This window comes from Primulina tabacum, chromosome 8 (assembly GCF_025594145.1).
Source record: "Primulina tabacum isolate GXHZ01 chromosome 8, ASM2559414v2, whole genome shotgun sequence".
Classification (NCBI taxonomy): Eukaryota; Viridiplantae; Streptophyta; class Magnoliopsida; order Lamiales; family Gesneriaceae; genus Primulina; species Primulina tabacum.
In genome coordinates, this window is record NC_134557.1 from 3,261,078 (window position 1) to 3,281,535 (window position 20,458).

Sequence of the window (20,458 nt, forward strand, 5' to 3'; positions counted from 1 at the left end):
GCACCTAAATGTTTAAGCTTGATTGTCAAACACGACCACTTTCTTGTGACTTCGGTTGATGGAAATTTTTTTATCGATCTGGTTTCAAAATTAATTTATGTTTTAGAAAACAAGCATCTGTAATGATTAATATAGCCGACATTAATTTCATATTTTATAAACGTGTGTTAATATATATATATATATATATATATATATTATTTTTATGTTTTTTTAAAAAAAAGTTATATACATCGATCTACTTGAACGAGAAAATAATGATAATGAGAATATTTTGTAGTCCCCAACTTCAACCCGTGAGTCGGAAGTCCAATAAAATGTATGCCTAATTAATCGCGATTTTGATTTAGAACTGATAGCTGGAGTACCAAATTCCAATGAAAACTAGAAACTGAATCAAATCACTCGGATACGATTTCGGTTCCGGATCTAGTTTTTGATATGGTCGTGGCTTGAACTTTGAATTAAGATTTCTTTATTTAGATTTTAATGGTAGGGAAAAAAATAATGGTAGAACCTGTAAGATAACCAAATCAATAAAGTTAATTATTTAACAACTATATTACAAAATCTTATGGATATTTAATCTCTATCAAAAAATATGAGTTTAATTACTTCATGTAACTGATTGGAATAAGCGACCAGTGATTAATGATATTGTTTGAAGGATCGTTTGAGCGTTAGTGTACCATTTGATCACCAAAAACAGGGGGTGGGCACAAATTCTTGTAATATTTTGCCCAACTGCCAAACTAAACTACTCTGCCTCTAAATGTCAAATATTGGCACAATCGTGCCGATTTGAATTAGAAAAAAATGGTACTTACAATTCATCCATACATGCTTTAATCTGACAAAATATTTGATAATTAACCAAACAAATTACAAAAAATGGACCCTAATAAATTAATATCTCATTCCTTTCACAAAATATAACAGGGGACACAGCCTAGTATTACCAACTAGTGTAGTATTTACAGCTCCAAGCCACCATTCTTCTTCACTGTCTTGCTCAACTGAAACACGGGATGTCGGCACAGCTTTCGCATACCTCTGCGCAAACTTAGACGATTCAATATGCCCTCCGCTTCCATGTCGTATTCCTCTTTAAAGCTACCGGCCAATGTACGCCTTTTAGTGGCACTCCACGAGGGGTTATTATTATCGGGAGATTGTTTGAGGCTATAATCATCAGCAGATTGCTCCTTCACCACCAGTTGATGATCCCTTTCGTTTGAAGCGGTAGCTGATCGAGAATGATTCTCTCTTTCGTGGAGGGTTTTCACGATCAGCGTCTTAAGAAAGTTCATGACTTGCACGGCATGGATCAATGCCGTCAGGGGATCAGCCATTTGGGTCATATTAGGAGCAAATACCATTGCGATGTTCCTTGAATTCATCTTGTTCTGATGCTCATGATGCGCCACGTCCGCCATCAAATTTATCGCCCAGTCGAGTAATGCTGCTTCGGTATGAGGAAGTAGCTTCACAAGTTGGGTGCACTCTTCTTCAGTGTTGCAGTGCATCACCTGTTCGGGCGTCAGACAGTCGAGAACTCCCGAAGGAAGCTCTCTAAACCATGCCTGTTTCAAGATCACCTCTTCGTCGGTCATGAATATAAGAATGTTTATGTTTATCTAATAATATCTACCTTATTCATACTAACTAGAAATCAAATAACAATTCTGGAACCAGATGTGGTAGAGGTACTACTAAAATCATGTTGCAAAAACACGTACCTTTATCAGTCCGGATAAGCAGTGGACATCAATTCCATGTGGCACAACACCTCTATTGAGTTGCTTCCTAACATTTTCTTCTTGACTATTCTCGGCGTTTATTCGAAAAATTCCTTCTGCCTTCAGTAAGACAGACGCTCAACACATTATTTCATGAAGTCCATATAGATTAACAAGAGTAGAGACATATATATACACATACTTGGAGGCCGCCTTCTGAATACAAACGATTCTGCATCCGAAGAAGTATTACGGGCACACTGTTTCCTCTATGATCATAGGAACACTGCATTGACTGCGGGGAGACTCCAAACACACTTGTACTGTAATCATGATTGGTACAAATCAGAATAGGGTAATCAAAAATCAACACTAAGACGAGCTGTTTAAATGTTGATGTGCAGATAGCGATTCCTAATCAGTGTGTTGAAAGAATGTCATCTTTGCATTTATAAAATAACCCGCCAGCCATGGTTTTTAGAACAGCAAAAGTTGGTCAGACATGTGTATTCTAACAACCTTATCAGGCAAATTAACTTATACTATGTGCACCTGCTGCACAACTTGTTAATGCATACATCGAATCACAGATTTATACATGCTTCACTAAATTGCAGGGCCGAAAAAAATTAATCCCATTTTCAAATCTATATATATATTTGCATTTCATTTTTCGATAATGACTCTTCACTTGTTTTCGTAAAATGATATATTTTTTTATAAAGTAAAATCTATATAATCAAATTGGAATGTAAAAACATATATATAGTTACAAATCTATCCTCAATAGTAAGTAAAAAATGATGTTTTTTTTTTCCTATTTAATAATAATAATAATAAATTCCTTACTTCCTTGTAAAACTTAAATTTGAATGAAAATTAGAATTCGAAAATATATATTCAAAATCTATTTTAAAAAACCATATCTAATTAAACATTTATTTGTAGAAAGTAATCTTGCGTCAGAATTTATCTATTTATTTTGTCTAGCAAAAAAAAAAAAACTAATTTAATTTACGAAATCATTAAATTTTCGACATTTGTATGGTGTGAGTGCGTAGTGAAACCTGGCGCTGGGGGGTTTACGGGGTACTTCCGGCTGGAGCTCGACAGGGATTCCAAGAAATCCATTGAACCGATCGAACGTAACATGGGACACGTGTCGTACGTCGGTGGGCCATCCAATGTCTACGTCCGACTCGACGTCGTCCTCCTCCAAGCTGCAGGTGACCAGCGACCTGCGAAGCGCCGAAGCAACCACCGCGATAACTGAAAACTGCTGCTGCTGATTGAGATTACAAGAATTTTTCATGGGGCTGATAAATGGGGTAGTAGCCGGATTCTCGGAATCGTAGTCGGCTTCATCATCGCTGTTGAAATCCCCGAAATATCCCTCGTCTTCTTCTTCTGGTTCTTCTTCTTCTTCTTCTTCTTCTTCTTCTTCTTCCTGGTGGTACGTATACGCAGAGGGCGGCGTTGGAGAAGAAGAGTTGAATGGCATCGAGAGCGTGCAAGACTTGGATCTGAAAAGCCGCCGCGTCATAACCAACAGCTACAACAGTAGTAAAATTTAGTCTACTAATATTAATAATTGATAGATACGCGGTGCCGGCGTAAGAAGTAAATGAGAGGTAAAAACAAATGCATTAATGATAATGACAACGAGATTGTTGGTATAATAAAAAGGTAAATGAATGAAAGAGTGGTCGTCCTTGAATCTCAAGAGATATGGTTGTGAAAGTGAGATTAATGGCTACATCATCTCTCTCATTTATTAAATTACAGAAAAGATAAAAGATCCTCTCTTTCAATTCCACCATTATTTACTGTAAATACACATTTTAACATGAAACGTCGTCTACTGCAGTTTAGCTGCGCATCAAATCAGCCAAAATCAAATTGCATAATTTAGTGATCCGACAGCATGTTATGGTCATAAGGTAAACTCCAATCAACTCCCAAAATACTATATAATAATGAGCTTCAATAAAATATTAAATATATGCCAAAAAAAAAAGATACGAAGATGGCATTCAACGCAGTCAACCATCGTGTAACCCCAACTATTCCCCAAGTCTGGGAAATCCATCTCTAGGTGGCATGATCACTACTTTCCTCTAATTTAATTTAGGGGACAGTTATATATAATAATGAGAAAAAAATACTAATTAATATATAAGTCTAGCTATTGTGATCTGGAGTAGTTTATTGATTTAGAAATGGGATCTTCGTATTTTTTTCGTTGAAAGTGATGTAAGGAGAAAGCTGTGAGGAGGCAAGCCCCAATTATTGTCTGGAGCTGGAGAGTGACAGACGTTGACGTATGATCTAGGGGGGATAAGAGAGAATTGAAAAATAGTTGCATAATCTCCGTTATTAAACTTACTCTGCGTTTGATGAGATAGATAAGGTGAGTTTATGATTTTTTAACCCACTTAATCTCATGTTTGATAAAATTTTTATTTAATTAAGTTAATCCCTCCGGCCGGCCGCCGACCTCTGATCTCGCCGACCGCCGCCGCCGCCGAAGTGGATGGACAATTTTGTCCGTTTATCAAAAGATTCTTAATTATCTCATTCGTAACAATCATACCAAACATAATATTATTTTATCATTATCTACTTCAATCTTCTTTTTATCATTTATCTCTTAATCATTTCATGATTTTATCCTCCAACCAAACGTAGCCTTATTTGATAATTTCTCCCTGTTTAAGTGATTACTTGAAATATTTAGGCCTTATGTTAATTTGATTATATTGAAAATATTTTGATGTTATGTATTGTTATATTTTATATTATAATATTAGTCTATATATTCCATGTATTTATGTTATTAATTCAGAAATTCGAATGCATTTTATTTTTTGAGTTGGCAACTAATTAATTTTGAAATCGACTCGGGCCAAAGCATGCATGTCCGGTCCGGTACAACGATTCATTATACGGGAACGCACGCCTTAATTACTACATACCGGTCGAAGTAGTTGAAGATCTCAATTCATGAAGAAGGAAAGGGAGGTGTGAATTAATTTCTACTTTATTATAATTGTTTAGGTTTGGTTAATTTGAGTCCATTGGCCACCATCAAACAAAGACAAAAATTTGTGTGAGATGGTCTCACGATCCGTATTTTATGAGATTGATATTTTATTTGGATCATCCATAAAAGAGTATTACTTTTTATGTTAAGAGTATTACTTTTTATGGTGAATATCGGTAGGATTGACCCGTCTCATAGATAAAGATTCGTGAGACCGTCTCACAAAAGACCTACCTTCGAACAAATTAACCTTGCTATGAAAGTATGGTATAACCTAGCTAATACAATACGTGTAAGGATCGAATTCGATTGTTTTTAAGAGAAATCATATAATAATGAAACATTATATTATCTTGATACAAACAGTGTAAATGTTCTGCTTCTGCTTGATCATATTATGCCAACGCAATAGATCGTGTTGGGTAAAGCAATAAATATAGATTGTACTTTGAATTCCTATGTATTTTATAACTTATAATACATAATATTAGGCGTGATGGTTCTGTTGGGGGAGTAGTACCGTCACATTTTGAGCGGATCCTATTTGGGAGTTATTTTTTCGACCCTTTCCTATTTCCTCCCAAAAGATCATATACGAACGAATTATATTCCGTAGAGTTTAGTATCTGGTTGTTCTTCTCAGCGCCATTTCTTCTGAACGTTCGATTAATATCTGGTTTTCTTCTGCTGTATGATTGAGATTTCAATGAGCTCCGGTGATCTTTCGGGTGAACACCACAGTGCTCCAACAAGCTCCGGTGGACTTACGATTAACATTTTTACTCAATACCCATTTTAAAGATAAAATAAAATTCTTTACATCTTATTTTTTAAATCATCCGATACTGATATTTGGTTGGACTGCGTAAGAAAGTCACATGACAGTTAAAATATGGACAACAAACAATAATGAGCATCTCCATTGGTTGTGTTGTGCAGTGATGATACACCCTGGTCACTCGATCCTCTAGGCCAAGTACCAACAAACAAACATGACCTGGCATTGGAATATTATTTTGATTTTAAATTTAAAAAATATTTATTTATTTTTCCAATTTTGTTTTGTTCGAATTTGTTGACGAGGCTTATCATCCAAAATTAGATATATATTCCCCCAAAATATAATACGACGGAGTTTCCAATTGAAAAAATACTATGGTCACATGAATGCACATGGCATGTTCCTTTCCTTCTCCATCAGTCCCACTCAGCTTCTAACATTTCAAATCCATCGCATGAATGTCATCTGTGTGTGTGTATATATATATATATCTGATGAATATTTATATAAATACTTTGTTATCTTTCCAGTAGTTAATTAATTACAAGACCCAAACTAAAAAAGGGTATATTCTAAAAATATTTTAAAAAATATGTCTAAATTAATTTGGATACATGCCTATATATTTGAGACAGATGAAATTGAAAGATGGTCTGTAGTATATCTATTGTCGTGAATAAATTTATATCAAAACATGCCAATTTTGCTTGATATAAATTGAATTTATAAACGCACATTAACAAATAATTCTAAATCGATCGACTTCGACTACATTATACATTATTTTACGTATATATTAAGAGAGATGCCCGTATACCGAATTTTTTGGCCGAAATGTATAAATTGTGGTACCAAAAATATAGATGACCTAATTTTGTAAAATTAATTTGAGAGAGAGAGAGCAAATCGAAAAATGAATACACGCATTTACAGTTGTATATGGCAACTGTTTGGACAGTTGTTGGTCCAGTGGTCATAGAAAGATACTCAAAGAAACCTACTCAAAGAAAGATAGGTAAAATGCAACGGAATAAATTTTAGATAAATAATAATTAAAATTTAGAGGAGTTTTCTCTCTGTAATAAGATCGGCAGGAAAATTTAAAAGAGGAGAGGGGATTTTTGAAAAAAACAGAGCCAGAAGTCCAATGGGCCTGTACTTGGGGTCGAAGATTGTATTGGGCCGTTTTATCAGGCCTTGGATCTTTAAATACCTCGAACTCATTTTGTGACCCGATTTCTTCCCATTAAAATAATAGCAGTAGTAATTAAGTAAAATATACTGAAAATAATTGAAAAGACAGAATTTAAAGTTTCAATCTTCATTTGTTCACGTAAATAAATGATTATGACAAAAATTTGTGTGAGACGTTATCACATATCGTATTTGTGAGACGTATCTTTTATTTGGGTCATGCATGAAAAAATATTACTTTTTATGCTAACAATATTACTTTTTATTGTGAATATCGTTAGAGTTGATCCGTCTCATAGATAAAGATTCGTGAGACCATCTCAAGAGCCATATTCAATAATTATTTATCTATCCGTTTTTAGTAGTTCAAAATTTATTTCTCCACCAATCACAATGCTGAATCTCGTATTGTATTGGATAAACATGCAGCATTCTATTCTACTTGATGGCCGACGGAGACTTCTTGTCTGTGAGTGTATAATTTTATAAATAAGGAGAAAGCAAACAAACGAAAGAAACTGTCTGAGATTTTCATTTCATTCTTTCGTTTTAACGTTTTTACGCCGTAATGTTGTATTAGTTGCCCAAAAATAAAGATCCCCACCGTTGATTGCTTTGACTTTTCTCTCCGATCCAATTACCAGATTTGTCCGTGTGTGTGTGTATATATAATCCTAACAGTTGTGTGTGTGTGTGAGAGAGAGAGAGAGGCGTGTCGAGTTGATGCACTCTGCTGATGGGGCAGTGCTATGGTAAGACGATCCCCACCAGCGATAACCATGGCTGCACAACTACTATTACTGTTACCGACGGAGGGGATCGCCACTCCCAGACGCCCCCTCGGAACGGCACCCCCTCCGTTAAGAACACTCCGTCGAGATCCTCCGCCGCAAGCAGCCCCTGGCCCAGCCCGTATCCCTTTGGTGTCGGTGACGCCACTCCGGCGGGTGTCTCTCCTTCTCCGTCAAGGTCCACACCGAGGAGATTTTTCAAACGGCCGTTTCCTCCACCGTCCCCGGCGAAGCATATCCGGTCTTCTCTGAGGAAGTTGGGGGCCCATGGGAAGAAGCCGCCCAGGGAGGGCACCATTCCCGAGGACGCTGCCACCACTGTGGCGGAAGGGGCGGAACCGATCCACAACGCCCTGGATAAAAATTTTGGCTATAATAAGAATTTTGGAGCCAAGTTTGAGCTGGGGAAAGAGGTGGGGAGAGGCCATTTTGGACATACTTGCTATGCTAAAGCGCGGAGAGGGGAGCTCAAGGACATACCTCTTGCTGTCAAAATCATCTCCAAGGCTAAGGTTTGTTTGTTGCTAATCGATCGTATCCTCCTTGCCTGTGGAAATTCAAATTTAATTAAAATCAAATATATAACAGTAGATTGTGCTCATGTTTTTGTCTGCTCGGGTGCTAACTCAACCACATGCTTTGTGAGGGCGTATATTTGGCTCCTAGAACAGAAATAAAATTGCAAATGTGATATGGAATTGGTGGGGTTCGTCCAATATCGGAGTTCTAGTGTAGTGGCTTGGCATTGCTTTAGAAAATTGATCGTGTAAAATAAATGCTCGAGTCACGTTGATGGTGTGGTTGTCTCTTAGCAGATAGCCACTGTCTTTCATGTGCACTTGTTTAAACAACAGGATAGGCGATCAAATTTTGCAGCTTTTGGTAAAAGCCGTCTGGCTGATTTTGGGAGTTCAATTAGAAGTAGTAGAGGGCAAAAGGATAATTTTGTGTGGATCAGGGAATGTTGAGCCATTGTGCTGCCAAATTGGTTGATCGCAACGCTGAGGTTGGCCAATATATTGTATTCCTGAATATGTGAATGTGAGGGAATGAAAGCTCTTCTGGTTTAGGTGAGATAGGGACATCTAGCAAGAAAGAGAGACTAGTTTGATCTACATGGCATTCCTAATTATATCCATAAATGACTTGTTTTTCGTTTGTGATTGGAATGGAGGAAATATTAATTATGAGATTGGAAATATTAATTATGAGATTTCAACATTAGCTATTTTAATCTTATTCAACATTATTGATGCTTCTATGTCAGAGGTGACATTTGGTCAACTGTTGAATTAGTACCATACTCTATTGGTCAGATTCATTTCCAGTTTTAGTTTTTGTAAATGGAACAGGAGGATTTATTTTCTAGAAAATTCACATTAAAATTTCCTCTGAGCGCTTACAGTTTAAGATTGGAGATCTACAATGTGTTAATGAAAGCATGTGCATTTAAGATTTTATACGTGCAAAAAATGACTGAGTGCCTATCAGGGATTTCATTGAAAATATAACTGTTTTATCTCAGATGAAAGGAGTGCTTAAAAGCTGCCTATTGTTGAACGTTAATTAACTAGTGGCCTGGAGTCACTCTTGTGGATTATATATATAATCATATTACTTGGATGTATGGGTTTGCTGCTTGGGATCCTTTTCTTTCTGAAATGAATGTAGTTTTTGTGAGTAAAAATATCGTTCCAAGTTTTCATATGTATATTGAGATGAACAAAAGTGTAAAGCACCAGACATCTTTTCTTATAGAATGTAAAATGAAATGAAATATTTCTACAATACCAGAAGTCTTTTATTTATGCCAATTGACTATTCAATATTGGTGTAGGCTGGTATCTTGTTTATCCTTGTATCTTTCCTTCCCCATATCAGTTTGACTCACAATTTATGATTGTATGAACTGTATGTATCTCTTAACAAACTTATTTTGGCAGATGACAACTGCAATATCCATTGAAGATGTTCGCAGAGAAGTGAAAATCTTAAAAGCTCTTTCAGGCCACAAGAATTTAGTTAGATATTATGATGCATGTGAAGATGCCAATAACGTGTACATAATAATGGAGTATGTAATTCCTTATGCTCTATGATTCTCTCCTAGACTTGTACATATTTATAATCCTGACCTATGAAGTGCAGCATCGATGGGCCATAGTTTTTAGAAGAAAATCTTTGATAAACAAAATAATTTTAAGAAAAAATCAAATGTATGTAAAAAATTTGTAGCAAAAGCATACCTGAAGCCTTCTAGGAGCATCAAAGATATGTGCTCCAAGCTTCAAGATGTATCCGTTGTTACAGGTTTTGTCTTGGTCCTGTGTGCACCATGTTTGCTTTTAACTACTGTTCACAAGACTGCTTTTAAGTGATGGTTTTGAAGTAGCAAAAGGGCCTCTATTTAGACCAGCCATCAGTGCACACACGATCCATGTGCGTGACACATTACTGATTTTAAACATTAAAAATTAGTGTATTATAACTATAATTTTGAAGAAACGAGTATTTTAAAGAAAATTACCAAAAAACAACTTGAGGAAATTGGTATGGTCGTATGGAATACACCCCATGAGATCAAAGAGGTGTTTGACATGTCTCTCATTGACAATGTTATATTATTTATTCTTGCGTTCTTTTCCTACTTAGGTTTTCGTCTGTACAACCTAAGTTTTTCGCTCTTTTGAAGGATTTACGCTTCTGTAATACCCTTTTCAATGCAATAATGCTCCTTGTTCTTTTGTCAATCAACCTTCTTAATTTTTTTCCCTAGCTCTAGGATTTGAAAGTTTTTCACTTGCACTAAAGAATTGCTATATGTGTGTGTAAGTTACCATCCAAACTTGTTTTGACAGTTGGGTGCATAACTATTATGAAGTAAAACACGCAAAAGAAGTTTATAAAGTCTCTTTCCGTGCAAAACTTTGCGCCTTTCTATATCATTTATCTAATGGATTGTGCTTTTCCAAGTTCTGGAATTTTTGATTCGATAAAATGCAATAAGCCTTATCATAGGTTGATTTTAGTGGGTTTCATTTTTCCTTTTAACTCGTTTTCTGGAGATGATCTGCCACTCTTAGTTCTTGGATTGCTGGTAAATAAATTCCTGCATGACTGAATGCAATTTACCTAATTTTTTCTTTTAAATTAAATATAGAACTCATTTCATGACATTTATTTAAATTTAGAAATGACTCGTGTTTAAAATTGTGGTGGGGAGCTGAGACGATGGTGGGTTCCTTGACCTTTTGTGCTAAGTGGAACTGAGCCTCATTGCATCTTTCTACTCTCTTTTGCCTGTGAACAGATTTTTAATTTTTTCCCTCATCTCCCAGGTTGTGTGAAGGTGGAGAACTACTGGACAGAATATTGTCGAAGTAAGTGAGTTAACATATTTTATATACCCTATCATCTTCCCACGTAAAAGTCCAACTCTCATATCTGGATTTTAATTATGCATGTTAATGTTAGTCAATCCATGTAGGTCATACTCTCTTTTAAATAAGATTATCTATTACTTATCACCTTTATATGGAACCTAAACGGCAAGGTTTTATTGTATTTATAATGCTGGCTTTATCATACTTATTAATTGACAGACTCAAAATTTACACACATCATCACTTTGTCATTTCTGTGGTTGAAGAAAACTCATAGTTGCTGTCCATTTCAGAGGTGGTAGGTATACAGAGGAGGAAGCAAAACTAATTGTTGTTCAAATTCTTAGCGTCGTATCTTTTTGTCACCTTCAAGGTGTTGTTCACCGCGACTTAAAACCCGAGGTATTTTAGCAAGATTTTTTGTTTAAGTCTCTTAAACAGTGATTAAATGTCAAGTCTTAATGCTGGTTTTAACTTGCAATTACTTGCGTCACAGAATTTTCTTTTCACCTCTAGAAATGAAGATGCGGATATGAAGCTTATTGATTTTGGTCTTTCTGATTTCATCAGGCCAGGTAACAGTTAGCTACCTAATTCTTTAACTTTTTTTTGTCCACTGAGTGTGCTGTAAATGATCTAGTGCATATTGATTTTTTATGTAACCTCACCAATCAGCTTCCATCAAGTAGCGGTATTGCAACGGGAACATCCAAGTACTATCAAGTCTGATGGATACTGCTACTGAGACTTGGGTATACTTGAAGGCTCGTAACATAAATACAAGCCAAGTAGATCACAATTTTCTTGTTTCTCATTTGAACCTGAAGCCACACTATTTTTTATAGAGTTTTGCAGTTCGTCACTATAATCCCAAGTTATACTTTAGTTATTTGGTGCTATCTACAGTTCATAATAACTGTCTGTTTGCTTTTCAAGCGGCGGGCACTTGGAATTTTCCCATGTGCACATGCCATCTGAAATCTTTTAGCTGTCCTTTAGGATATTCTTGTTCACTTGATTTATTTATTTCTTTTTGTGCCTACTTGTCATGGGAGTTTTGCTTGATATACTTCCTATTTTTTTTCCCCATCCTTTATTGTACATATCAACTCTCTCCATCTCAAAAGATTTTTACTTGTACCAAAAGGTTGTTTGTTTGACAGAGATGCACAATTTTATAAATCTCCAGACATGGGGAGTTGATGTCACTAGACACTGCTGCTTTTTTTTGTTCCAATTTTGATTAAACTAATCTTGATGTGCCTGAAACTTGTTATCGTCATGGTTTAGAATCTTTTATGGGTGGATTAAATTGTTAGCTTTTGTTCCTACTGAGTATTCTTTGCAGTTTCTAAAGTTTTAGCTCTTCTCCCCTTCTGTGTCTTGGTATCAGCAGATGAAAGGCTAAATGATATTGTTGGAAGTGCCTATTACGTGGCACCAGAAGTTCTCCATAGATCGTACAGCGTGGAAGCTGATATTTGGAGTATTGGTGTCATTACCTACATTTTGCTATGTGGAAGCAGACCTTTTTGGGCACGTACGGAGTCCGGTATATTTCGTTCAGTTTTGAGAGCTGACCCAAATTTTGAGGACATGCCTTGGCCATCTATCTCACCTCATGCCAAGGACTTTGTAAAACGACTTTTGAACAAGGACTATCGGAAAAGAATGACTGCTGCTCAAGCTTTGAGTTAGTTTCTGCTCCATGAGTCAATTATGTGTGTTTCTTGAAAGTGACAACTGTGTGGGTGTAATCGCCATATACTTGACTAGAAATTTACTTTTTCACCTTCTGGCTTTAAAGATAATACTTTTTCCTTGTGAATCCTTCTTCATCTTGTCATATGAATTAAATGAACCTAGTCACAATCCACTCGACATGATCAGAAGAGGTGAACATGAATAGGATCAGGATCTACAGGAAACTCAATCTATTCGTTGAACTTTTCTTTGTTACATTTTTATTTACATCTTTCAAAATTCTTTTCACGTGAAACAGTTCATTTTGTCTTTCTTTATTTTTATTTATTGTTGCTGGAGGTCGGAGATTATATTTCTATTTCGTAGCAATTTCAGAGTCGTAACCGAAATAACTTTAGTTTCTTTTATTTAATCTTCAGACTAAAAATCTTTTCTTGTACAACAACTATGTGTTAACGTGATGCATATACTTAGTTTTTTTTTTTTGCAAATGCAGCTCATCCATGGTTGCGGAGTGAGAGCCATCCTATTCCATTTGACATACTAATCTATAAGTTGGTAAATTCATATGTGCACGCTACTCCTTTCAAGCGTGCAGCCCTGAAGGTAATACTTGTATATCGACTAAAAGTTGACTGCTTGTTCTGTTGTTATCATTGCACGTTCGTCTAACTATTTTGAATGCAATTAGTGTTTGGTTGGCCATTGATTTCTCCATCAACTTCTTTTCTTGATTAATATGTCAACAAAGTTGACATATTATTTATTAATAAGGTTTCAATTAGTCAAACTGTTCCCACATTAATTTTCCGATAAATTATATCAGTATCCTTCGTAAACAATTACCAGCAACGTTGTTGACTCCCTTTATTGTTTCACATCGATATGTTTCCCCATGGACATTGTGTGACATGTTCTGAGAAAACAAAACTAGAAGTGTTTTTCGATAAACAAACTTACAGAAATGTTTCAATTTTCAACCTCTAAAGATTGAATCACGTTTTCTTTTTACCTTGACCTATGAATAATATTTAATTGATTTCATTGGATGCTGGTAGGCTCTTTCAAAAGCACTGACCGAGGATGAGTTATTGTATCTTAGAGCACAATTTATGCTTTTGGAGCCTGGTGACGATGGGCATGTCTCTCTTGACAACTTCAGAAAGGTCGATCTTAATTTCTTCTAGTGTGCTTACTCACACCCCGTGTGAAATTCATTGAAGGACTCTATAATGTACAAATGGTGATGTTAGTGTCGGTTGAATTTTCAGGCTCTTGCATACAATGCTACTGATGCTATGCAGGTGTCTAGGGTCCCAGATATTCTACATATGGTCAGCCCTCAAAGTTTATACCTTAATGAATAAGTTTGATTTCTTTACGTTTGAATAAATTATCTTTACTTTGACATTTAGTTTCCTCGTGTATTCTAAATTTAGGTGTTTTGATGTTGCAGATGTCCCCATTGGCTTACAGAAAATTGGACTTTGACGAGTTCTGTGCAGCGGCAATCAGCACATATCAATTGGAAGCACTTGAAAATTGGGAGCAAATTGCATTCACGGCATTTGAGCATTTTGAACAAGAGGGCAACCGAGTCATATCGGTAGAGGAATTGGCTCGGGTAAAATACTAGCTACTTATCATCGTGTTTGTACAGCTTAATCCTTTTGATCTGTGAAGCGTTAAGTGGCGTGACACATAAAAAGCTTGTTGGTTTGTTGATTTGATGGTGGATAATGTTTGACAAATGCATGCAGGAGCTAAATGTTGGGCAAACTGCGCATTACATGCTCAGAGATTGGATGAGGAGCGATGGGAAACTGAGTTTGCTTGGATATACCAAATTTTTGCACGGTTTGACTCCTCGGAGCTCAAACACTAGACAACGCTAGGATTATACTCTTCTCTTTCTGTTCCTTTTTCTAAAAAAAAATATTATTATTGGTGTTTGATGATCAGTTATAGAAAGTATTCAACAATTTGAACATTTGGAGGAGCCTATTTCATGTAGAGAGGGAGGGAGAATTGGATGTACAAATTAAATTTAACTTGGTGAAAATTGGAGTACATTTTCAATTGAGAATGTTCAACTAGGAGTAGAATTTGTCATCCTCGGGTTTTCTTCAGTTATTTACCGAATCGAAATGGTGACCATATTGCATGCCACCACCAATTTCTCTATTGATTTTTGGATAAGGGTGTTAAAAGGGTAGACATTGATTGGTGAAAAACTTCCTTCTTCTCCCAGAAGATAGAGCTGCCAGTAAAATTAGTGTAGTTTCTGCTCTTCAAATTTTCATTATCTGATTATTGAAATTAGTTATAAAATCATGAAAATGACGCAGCAGATTATGTATTAGCATCAGTGCATGTACGATATTATAATATTAATGATCTATATGGATCATATAATATCATGTGTTTTTTATGAATAATTTTTAAATAAGATAAATAAATTTAAAACTAATTGATCCTCATATATAAAAGTTAGTACATAAAAATGTGGAAAAATATACTGAAATTACTATTAAGAAAATATTATGACATTTACGTATCATATATAATGTTGGGCAAAAAATAGAAAATATTTTGGTGTCTAACGCGACATAAAAAATAGTTTCTTTACTTGATTGTAGTACATGAGTAGGTCTCTTGTGAGACGGTCTCACGAATCTTTATCTGTGAAGCGGGTCAACCCTACCGATATTTACAATAAAAAGTAATATTTTTAGTATAAAAAGTAATACCTTTTCGTGGACGACCCAAATAAAATATCTGTCTCATACAAGTTTTTGTCATAGTTCATATAACGTCAAGATCTCAAGTATTTAGAATTTTGTAGAATGATTTGGCTAGCTGTAAGAACGATCGATTTACATCTAAAGCGCTAGCAAACGTTGTGCCCTGAAGTTTTATGGAGGAAGCCTATGGAAGAGTTCGTCAATTGTAATGTACATGCGGGTCTTGCTACCGGTTAAAGATCCTTTCATGTTGGAAGGTTGTTAGATACTCAAATGAATTCTTTATAATATTGAAAACAAATTATCACCAAGGAGCAAGCGATCTGCTCTGATGCATCAAACCTCACTTAGTTTCGTCTAACTATCTCAGTTTGTTGTTCATTTATCTAGAACAAGAGCTCAGTAAAAAATTGGACATATTAGAAGACGGACAAATAGAGATGTTCATACTTTGGTTAAGACAGCTCTTTACCATGCTTGTTTAGGTATTTTTAATATAATTCTTAATTCTATTAGTAACATCATTATGGATTATTGTATCTCCTCTATTGAAAAGTAATATATTTCATGAAGTTTCGAGTATCAAAAAATAAACTGAAAAAATCTCAAACATTATAACAAAATATAGATAATATGTGTACATAAATTAAACATTCGAATCCATCAACAAGTTCCGTTATTGCCTTAGCTTGAGACTATCTTCTGCAAGAACAAATCAATGTTTTAAGAACTGGACTAGACCGATCTGTTTGATCTGGAATCGATCACATGTTCGATTCGAACTATACCTAAAAACTATTTTAATGGTCAAATTGATTAAGAACCAGTCAGACCAATCATGAATCGGTGAACTGGTTGAATCAGTTCACCTTTTTTATTATTATTTTGGTTCAGAATTTTTTTTATTTTTATGGTAAATTTTTTAGAATTTAATTATTTTTACATGTAAAATCTTAAATTATATATATATATATATTATTTGGATTTGGAATTTATTTAAAAATATTATTTTAATAGTATTAGAGTTTATTTGATTATATATATATATATATATATATATATATATATATATATATATAATTGATATTTTGATTATGTGTAAGTTATTGTTTAGATTTTAAATTTTGATAAATAATATATATTTAATATTTTTAGAATTTACAATATATTATTTATTAGATTATATTATAATTTCATTATATATTATATAATATAACTGTTTTTGAGTCCAATGTGTTGAATTTATATTTTAAGGTTAACAAATTGGATTACGGGTCCGATGAAAACATTAGAACAAATAATGCACCTAGAATACAAAGAGAAACTACTCTGCCTATACAAAACCATCAACGCCATGGCCATCTATCTAAAAAGGTGCTGGTTCCCATTTTTTTTTAAAAAAAAATTTCTGGCTGCTCCAACAATATAAATGGAACTGGACTGATTTATAAGTACGTACATTCACTAAATTAAATTGGAAATGAGAACTGCACCTTTTTAGAATTAGTAATTTTAATGTAGTGCAACTGCAATCTTTCAATATATAAATTAGTACGTTCATTCACTGAAGAAATATGATTAATTTAGAGAAGGTGAAAAATAAGGTTTTATCTTCCTTTTCAACACGATTATACTATTTCGTGTAAATCATTGTCAGATTAATTTTCAATCCCTTGTATCATTCGACAAAGGGTTCAATCCATCATACGGAGCGCTTAACGTCATCCCTTATGAAGCCAACAAATCGGTACAAATCTCCGTGGATGAAACAAGAAGTTCTGGCTTCCAGTCAAAGCTAATGTACATGCATGGATATTTCGAGTCATCCATAAACTTGCCCGACAATTATCAGGAGTCGTGGTCACCTTCTACACTTGCAACGATCCCATGTACCCGTATAGCCACGACGAGATAGATTTCGTGATTTTCAGTACCAATCAGTTGCTCATTGATCAAATTAAGCCCTGGCATGTCCGATGTATTAACATAGAGTGGATCTAAAATATCAATCGTAGAAGAAGCCATTAATATTTTTAAAAAAATATCGATTCTGGAACAGACAAGACGATCAACCATGATCGAACACTCCTCGAATCAAATACAGAAGACGCAACCTGGCGCTATGACACCATGTTGACAAACAAAGAGGTAACAAAGTTGCACAACCCGAATAAGGCGGGGGAAATCTTTTCCCATTTGCTAGAAATGTCTATTAGACACCTCTAGCCTATTTATACTACGAGAAAGAATCGCAAGATACTGGAGACACGCTTTTGCTTTATAACTTATAAATCACAATTTTAAGACTTGGGACACATCCATGGTCAATAATGGCTGGTGCAGACAAATTTCTATGGAAATGGGAGTACTAGTAGAGGGAGAGGAGATGTACGTGTTATGGTTCGACCCTTTGAAGGACTTTCATCATTATGGGATTCTGTGTACTGATGATAGAATCACATATTCCGTGGATGTTGTTCCGATCAGGCGTGTGAGAAGATTGGAAGCCGTGCGGGGTGATTTCCCATCTGAAGAAATGGGATTGTATGGAACGGGTCGGATTGGGCCACAAGTGGTGAACAACACAAATTGGATCTTAGTTATGGACCCTATGTAGCCAAGTACTCCGGTTTCGTCATAAATGGACCTGCATTTAACCCGACCCAAAAACCGTATCGGTGCAAATTTTGGAAAGAATTGACAAACATAGAGACGGCCCGAATGCAGGGTTTTAGAAGAATATAGATGACTTATTCATATTGTCACAATAAAAGACGTTACGCCGTTCCACTGCCGGAACGTGTGGTGGATTTCAAGGAAGTTGAACATCTTCGGAAGTTTGATCGTTTGACTTTCGGGGCATTTTAGATTTGTTTGTGTACTGTGTTTATCATCATGATGAGTTATCCAGAGAAAAGTAAAGCTTAAACTGTGAGCGTCATTTCATCTGTAATTTTCGAGCAACGCCTAAACTCGATCGGATCTCTTCCTACATCGAACTATTTCGGTCAAAATAAAGTGTACCACCACTCATAATTTCTATGTAGAAATTGGTTAGCCAAATCAAAATATCCAACGCCCGATTATATATTAACAGAGAACATCTATAAATAATACACAAGTAAATGTAAGGAAGTGCCAACATGTGGTGGTTCGGAAACTAGCTCCATTACCATATAAAGGTAAGAGTTAATTTCAACCCTAAATGTCTTGGATCCCACACCTAGCTAGCTATTTTGTTTTGAACCACCGCTCTAATTAAGAGTTTTTTTTTTACATTTTTTGTTGGATAATCACGACACATTCTGTATTTAAAAAAGAACATTAATGCAAAAGCAATTATAATGAGCAAATGATTTGGGGACGGCGACTAGTGGACTCATTTATTTTCCAATCAAGAAAGCATGCAGCATTCTATTCTCCCTTTTGCAAAACCAACGCTCTTTCACTCAGATTCATCTACCATGTACAAAAAATTATAGTTCTTGCATGTGCGTGTGAAAATTCAATATGCGTGCATTGTTAGTACAAGTTGTTGAACAAAGTATTCATAGCCATTAAATCGAAGAAGAAGCAGACGAGGATGATGATTAGATTAAGCAAAAGGTATTAATTAATGAGAGAGATTAAATGGGTATAGATCTAGTAATTACAGAAACAGGCAGATAGATCTGAAAATCAAAAGCCAGGCATCATGAACAAATATAACTCACGAGGGAATTAATCGAATCTGACTAAAGTGTGGGAATCATCTGACACAGAAACGCCATCATAACCTGTTGGAAAAAAAAACAACAGAAATCGAAAAGGTCGTAATGATGATGAAACCTTTTTTCCATCGACAAACAAAAGAAATCATTCGAAACCTCAAAGTCAAAATCCTCATCATTACACCAATCAGCAGAGCCCGTCTCTCCTTAATTATTCCCCAAAACGCCAATAAAAATCTGAAAATTTGACCGAATCCGTTACCTTTCCAGAAACGTCGGTGGGGAAGCAATATCTAGGGGGGGAATGAAGCCTGGTCCGATGACAGCAGCCATAGATCTATAAATTTACGTGTTATTACGAAGTCATAAAACATTAAATCCCGATCGAGCAAGAGTCCTCGAGCCAGACAACATTCCCCTCGAAAATAAGCTCCGCTCCATCTTTCTCCGTAAGCTGAAACCTAAACAACTCTTTTTGTTGTATAAGTAGCGATGGAGTCGGGTGTCTCCCTCTCATCCTTTTATCCCCCAAAACTTTCGCCTTCTTTCAAGGGAAGATGGAGACAGAGAGAGAGAGATGAATTGAAGAATGTGACGTGAAATGAATTGAGACAAAAAAAATAAAAAATAAAAACCCTCAACATCACCGCCGTACATTTTCAGTAGGTTTATTTATTGTTATGTAAAAGTAGTGTACATCTTGGACATTTGAATTTTGAGTCATATTCCAAGTCAATGTCTTCAACAACTGTGTAAATATTTATAGGTAAAATTTGAGTTTGTATTTTGTTACACATATCTTTTATTTGGGTCATCCATGAAAAATATTATTTTTAATGCTAAGAGTATTACTTTTTATTATGAATATTGGTAGGATTGACTCGTCTCACATATAAAGATTCGTGAAGAAACTTACTCATATTTATATTATTTGTTGCTTATGTATAATAATATTTTTATTTTAATGCTAATTTTTTGTTTAATAAATTTTATTAAAAAACAATATTCTACATTATAAATCACTCAAAATCTCCTCTCTACTATCTCCATTATCTCAAATTGATTTTTAATGTTTTTTCTCGAATCTTATTTTTTTTAACAGAAATTGATGAAAATAACAGATAATTTTTTAATTATATATATGCAAGTGTGTTTTTTTCCCCTATATTGTACTTCTTGATTTCAAAATTATAATAAAATTTTAATATTAAATAAATTTCACTCATAAAATAAGATGAAATAATAAATAATTTTATGTATAAAAAAATTTAAATATATTATTATTTCTTTAAATAAATAATCATTTAAAATGTGTAAATAAAATTTGAAATGTATTTACTTAATGTAAAGTAGGAATATAAATAGACGA

General features: G+C 34.9%; 2 protein-coding genes and 1 pseudogene across 2 annotated transcripts; 2 read left to right on the forward strand and 1 right to left on the reverse strand.

Moving 5' to 3' along the window:
• Window positions 1-769: 769 nt before the first annotated feature.
• LOC142552996 (rho GTPase-activating protein 5) lies at window positions 770-3,424 on the reverse strand. Its single transcript, XM_075662957.1, has 4 exons — window positions 2,807-3,424; window positions 1,942-2,062; window positions 1,740-1,859; window positions 770-1,583 (listed from the first exon to the last, which is right to left on the reverse strand). The coding sequence occupies exons 1-4, from the start codon at window positions 3,280-3,282 to the stop codon at window positions 975-977; spliced, it is 1,326 nt and encodes a 441-aa protein (XP_075519072.1). The 5' UTR covers window positions 3,283-3,424; the 3' UTR covers window positions 770-974.
• A 3,920-nt stretch (window positions 3,425-7,344) lies between these two features.
• On the forward strand, window positions 7,345-14,714 carry LOC142552997 (CDPK-related kinase 3-like). The gene is made up of 11 exons (XM_075662959.1): window positions 7,345-8,060; window positions 9,492-9,622; window positions 10,887-10,928; window positions 11,225-11,333; window positions 11,428-11,506; window positions 12,328-12,624; window positions 13,132-13,241; window positions 13,694-13,801; window positions 13,907-13,969; window positions 14,092-14,259; window positions 14,396-14,714. Exons 1-11 carry the CDS (start codon window positions 7,494-7,496, stop codon window positions 14,528-14,530), a joined length of 1,809 nt encoding a protein of 602 aa, XP_075519074.1. The 5' UTR covers window positions 7,345-7,493; the 3' UTR covers window positions 14,531-14,714.
• A 2,787-nt stretch (window positions 14,715-17,501) lies between these two features.
• On the forward strand, window positions 17,502-18,844 carry LOC142554240 (putative xyloglucan endotransglucosylase/hydrolase protein 28; annotated as a pseudogene).
• Window positions 18,845-20,458: the final 1,614 nt, after the last annotated feature.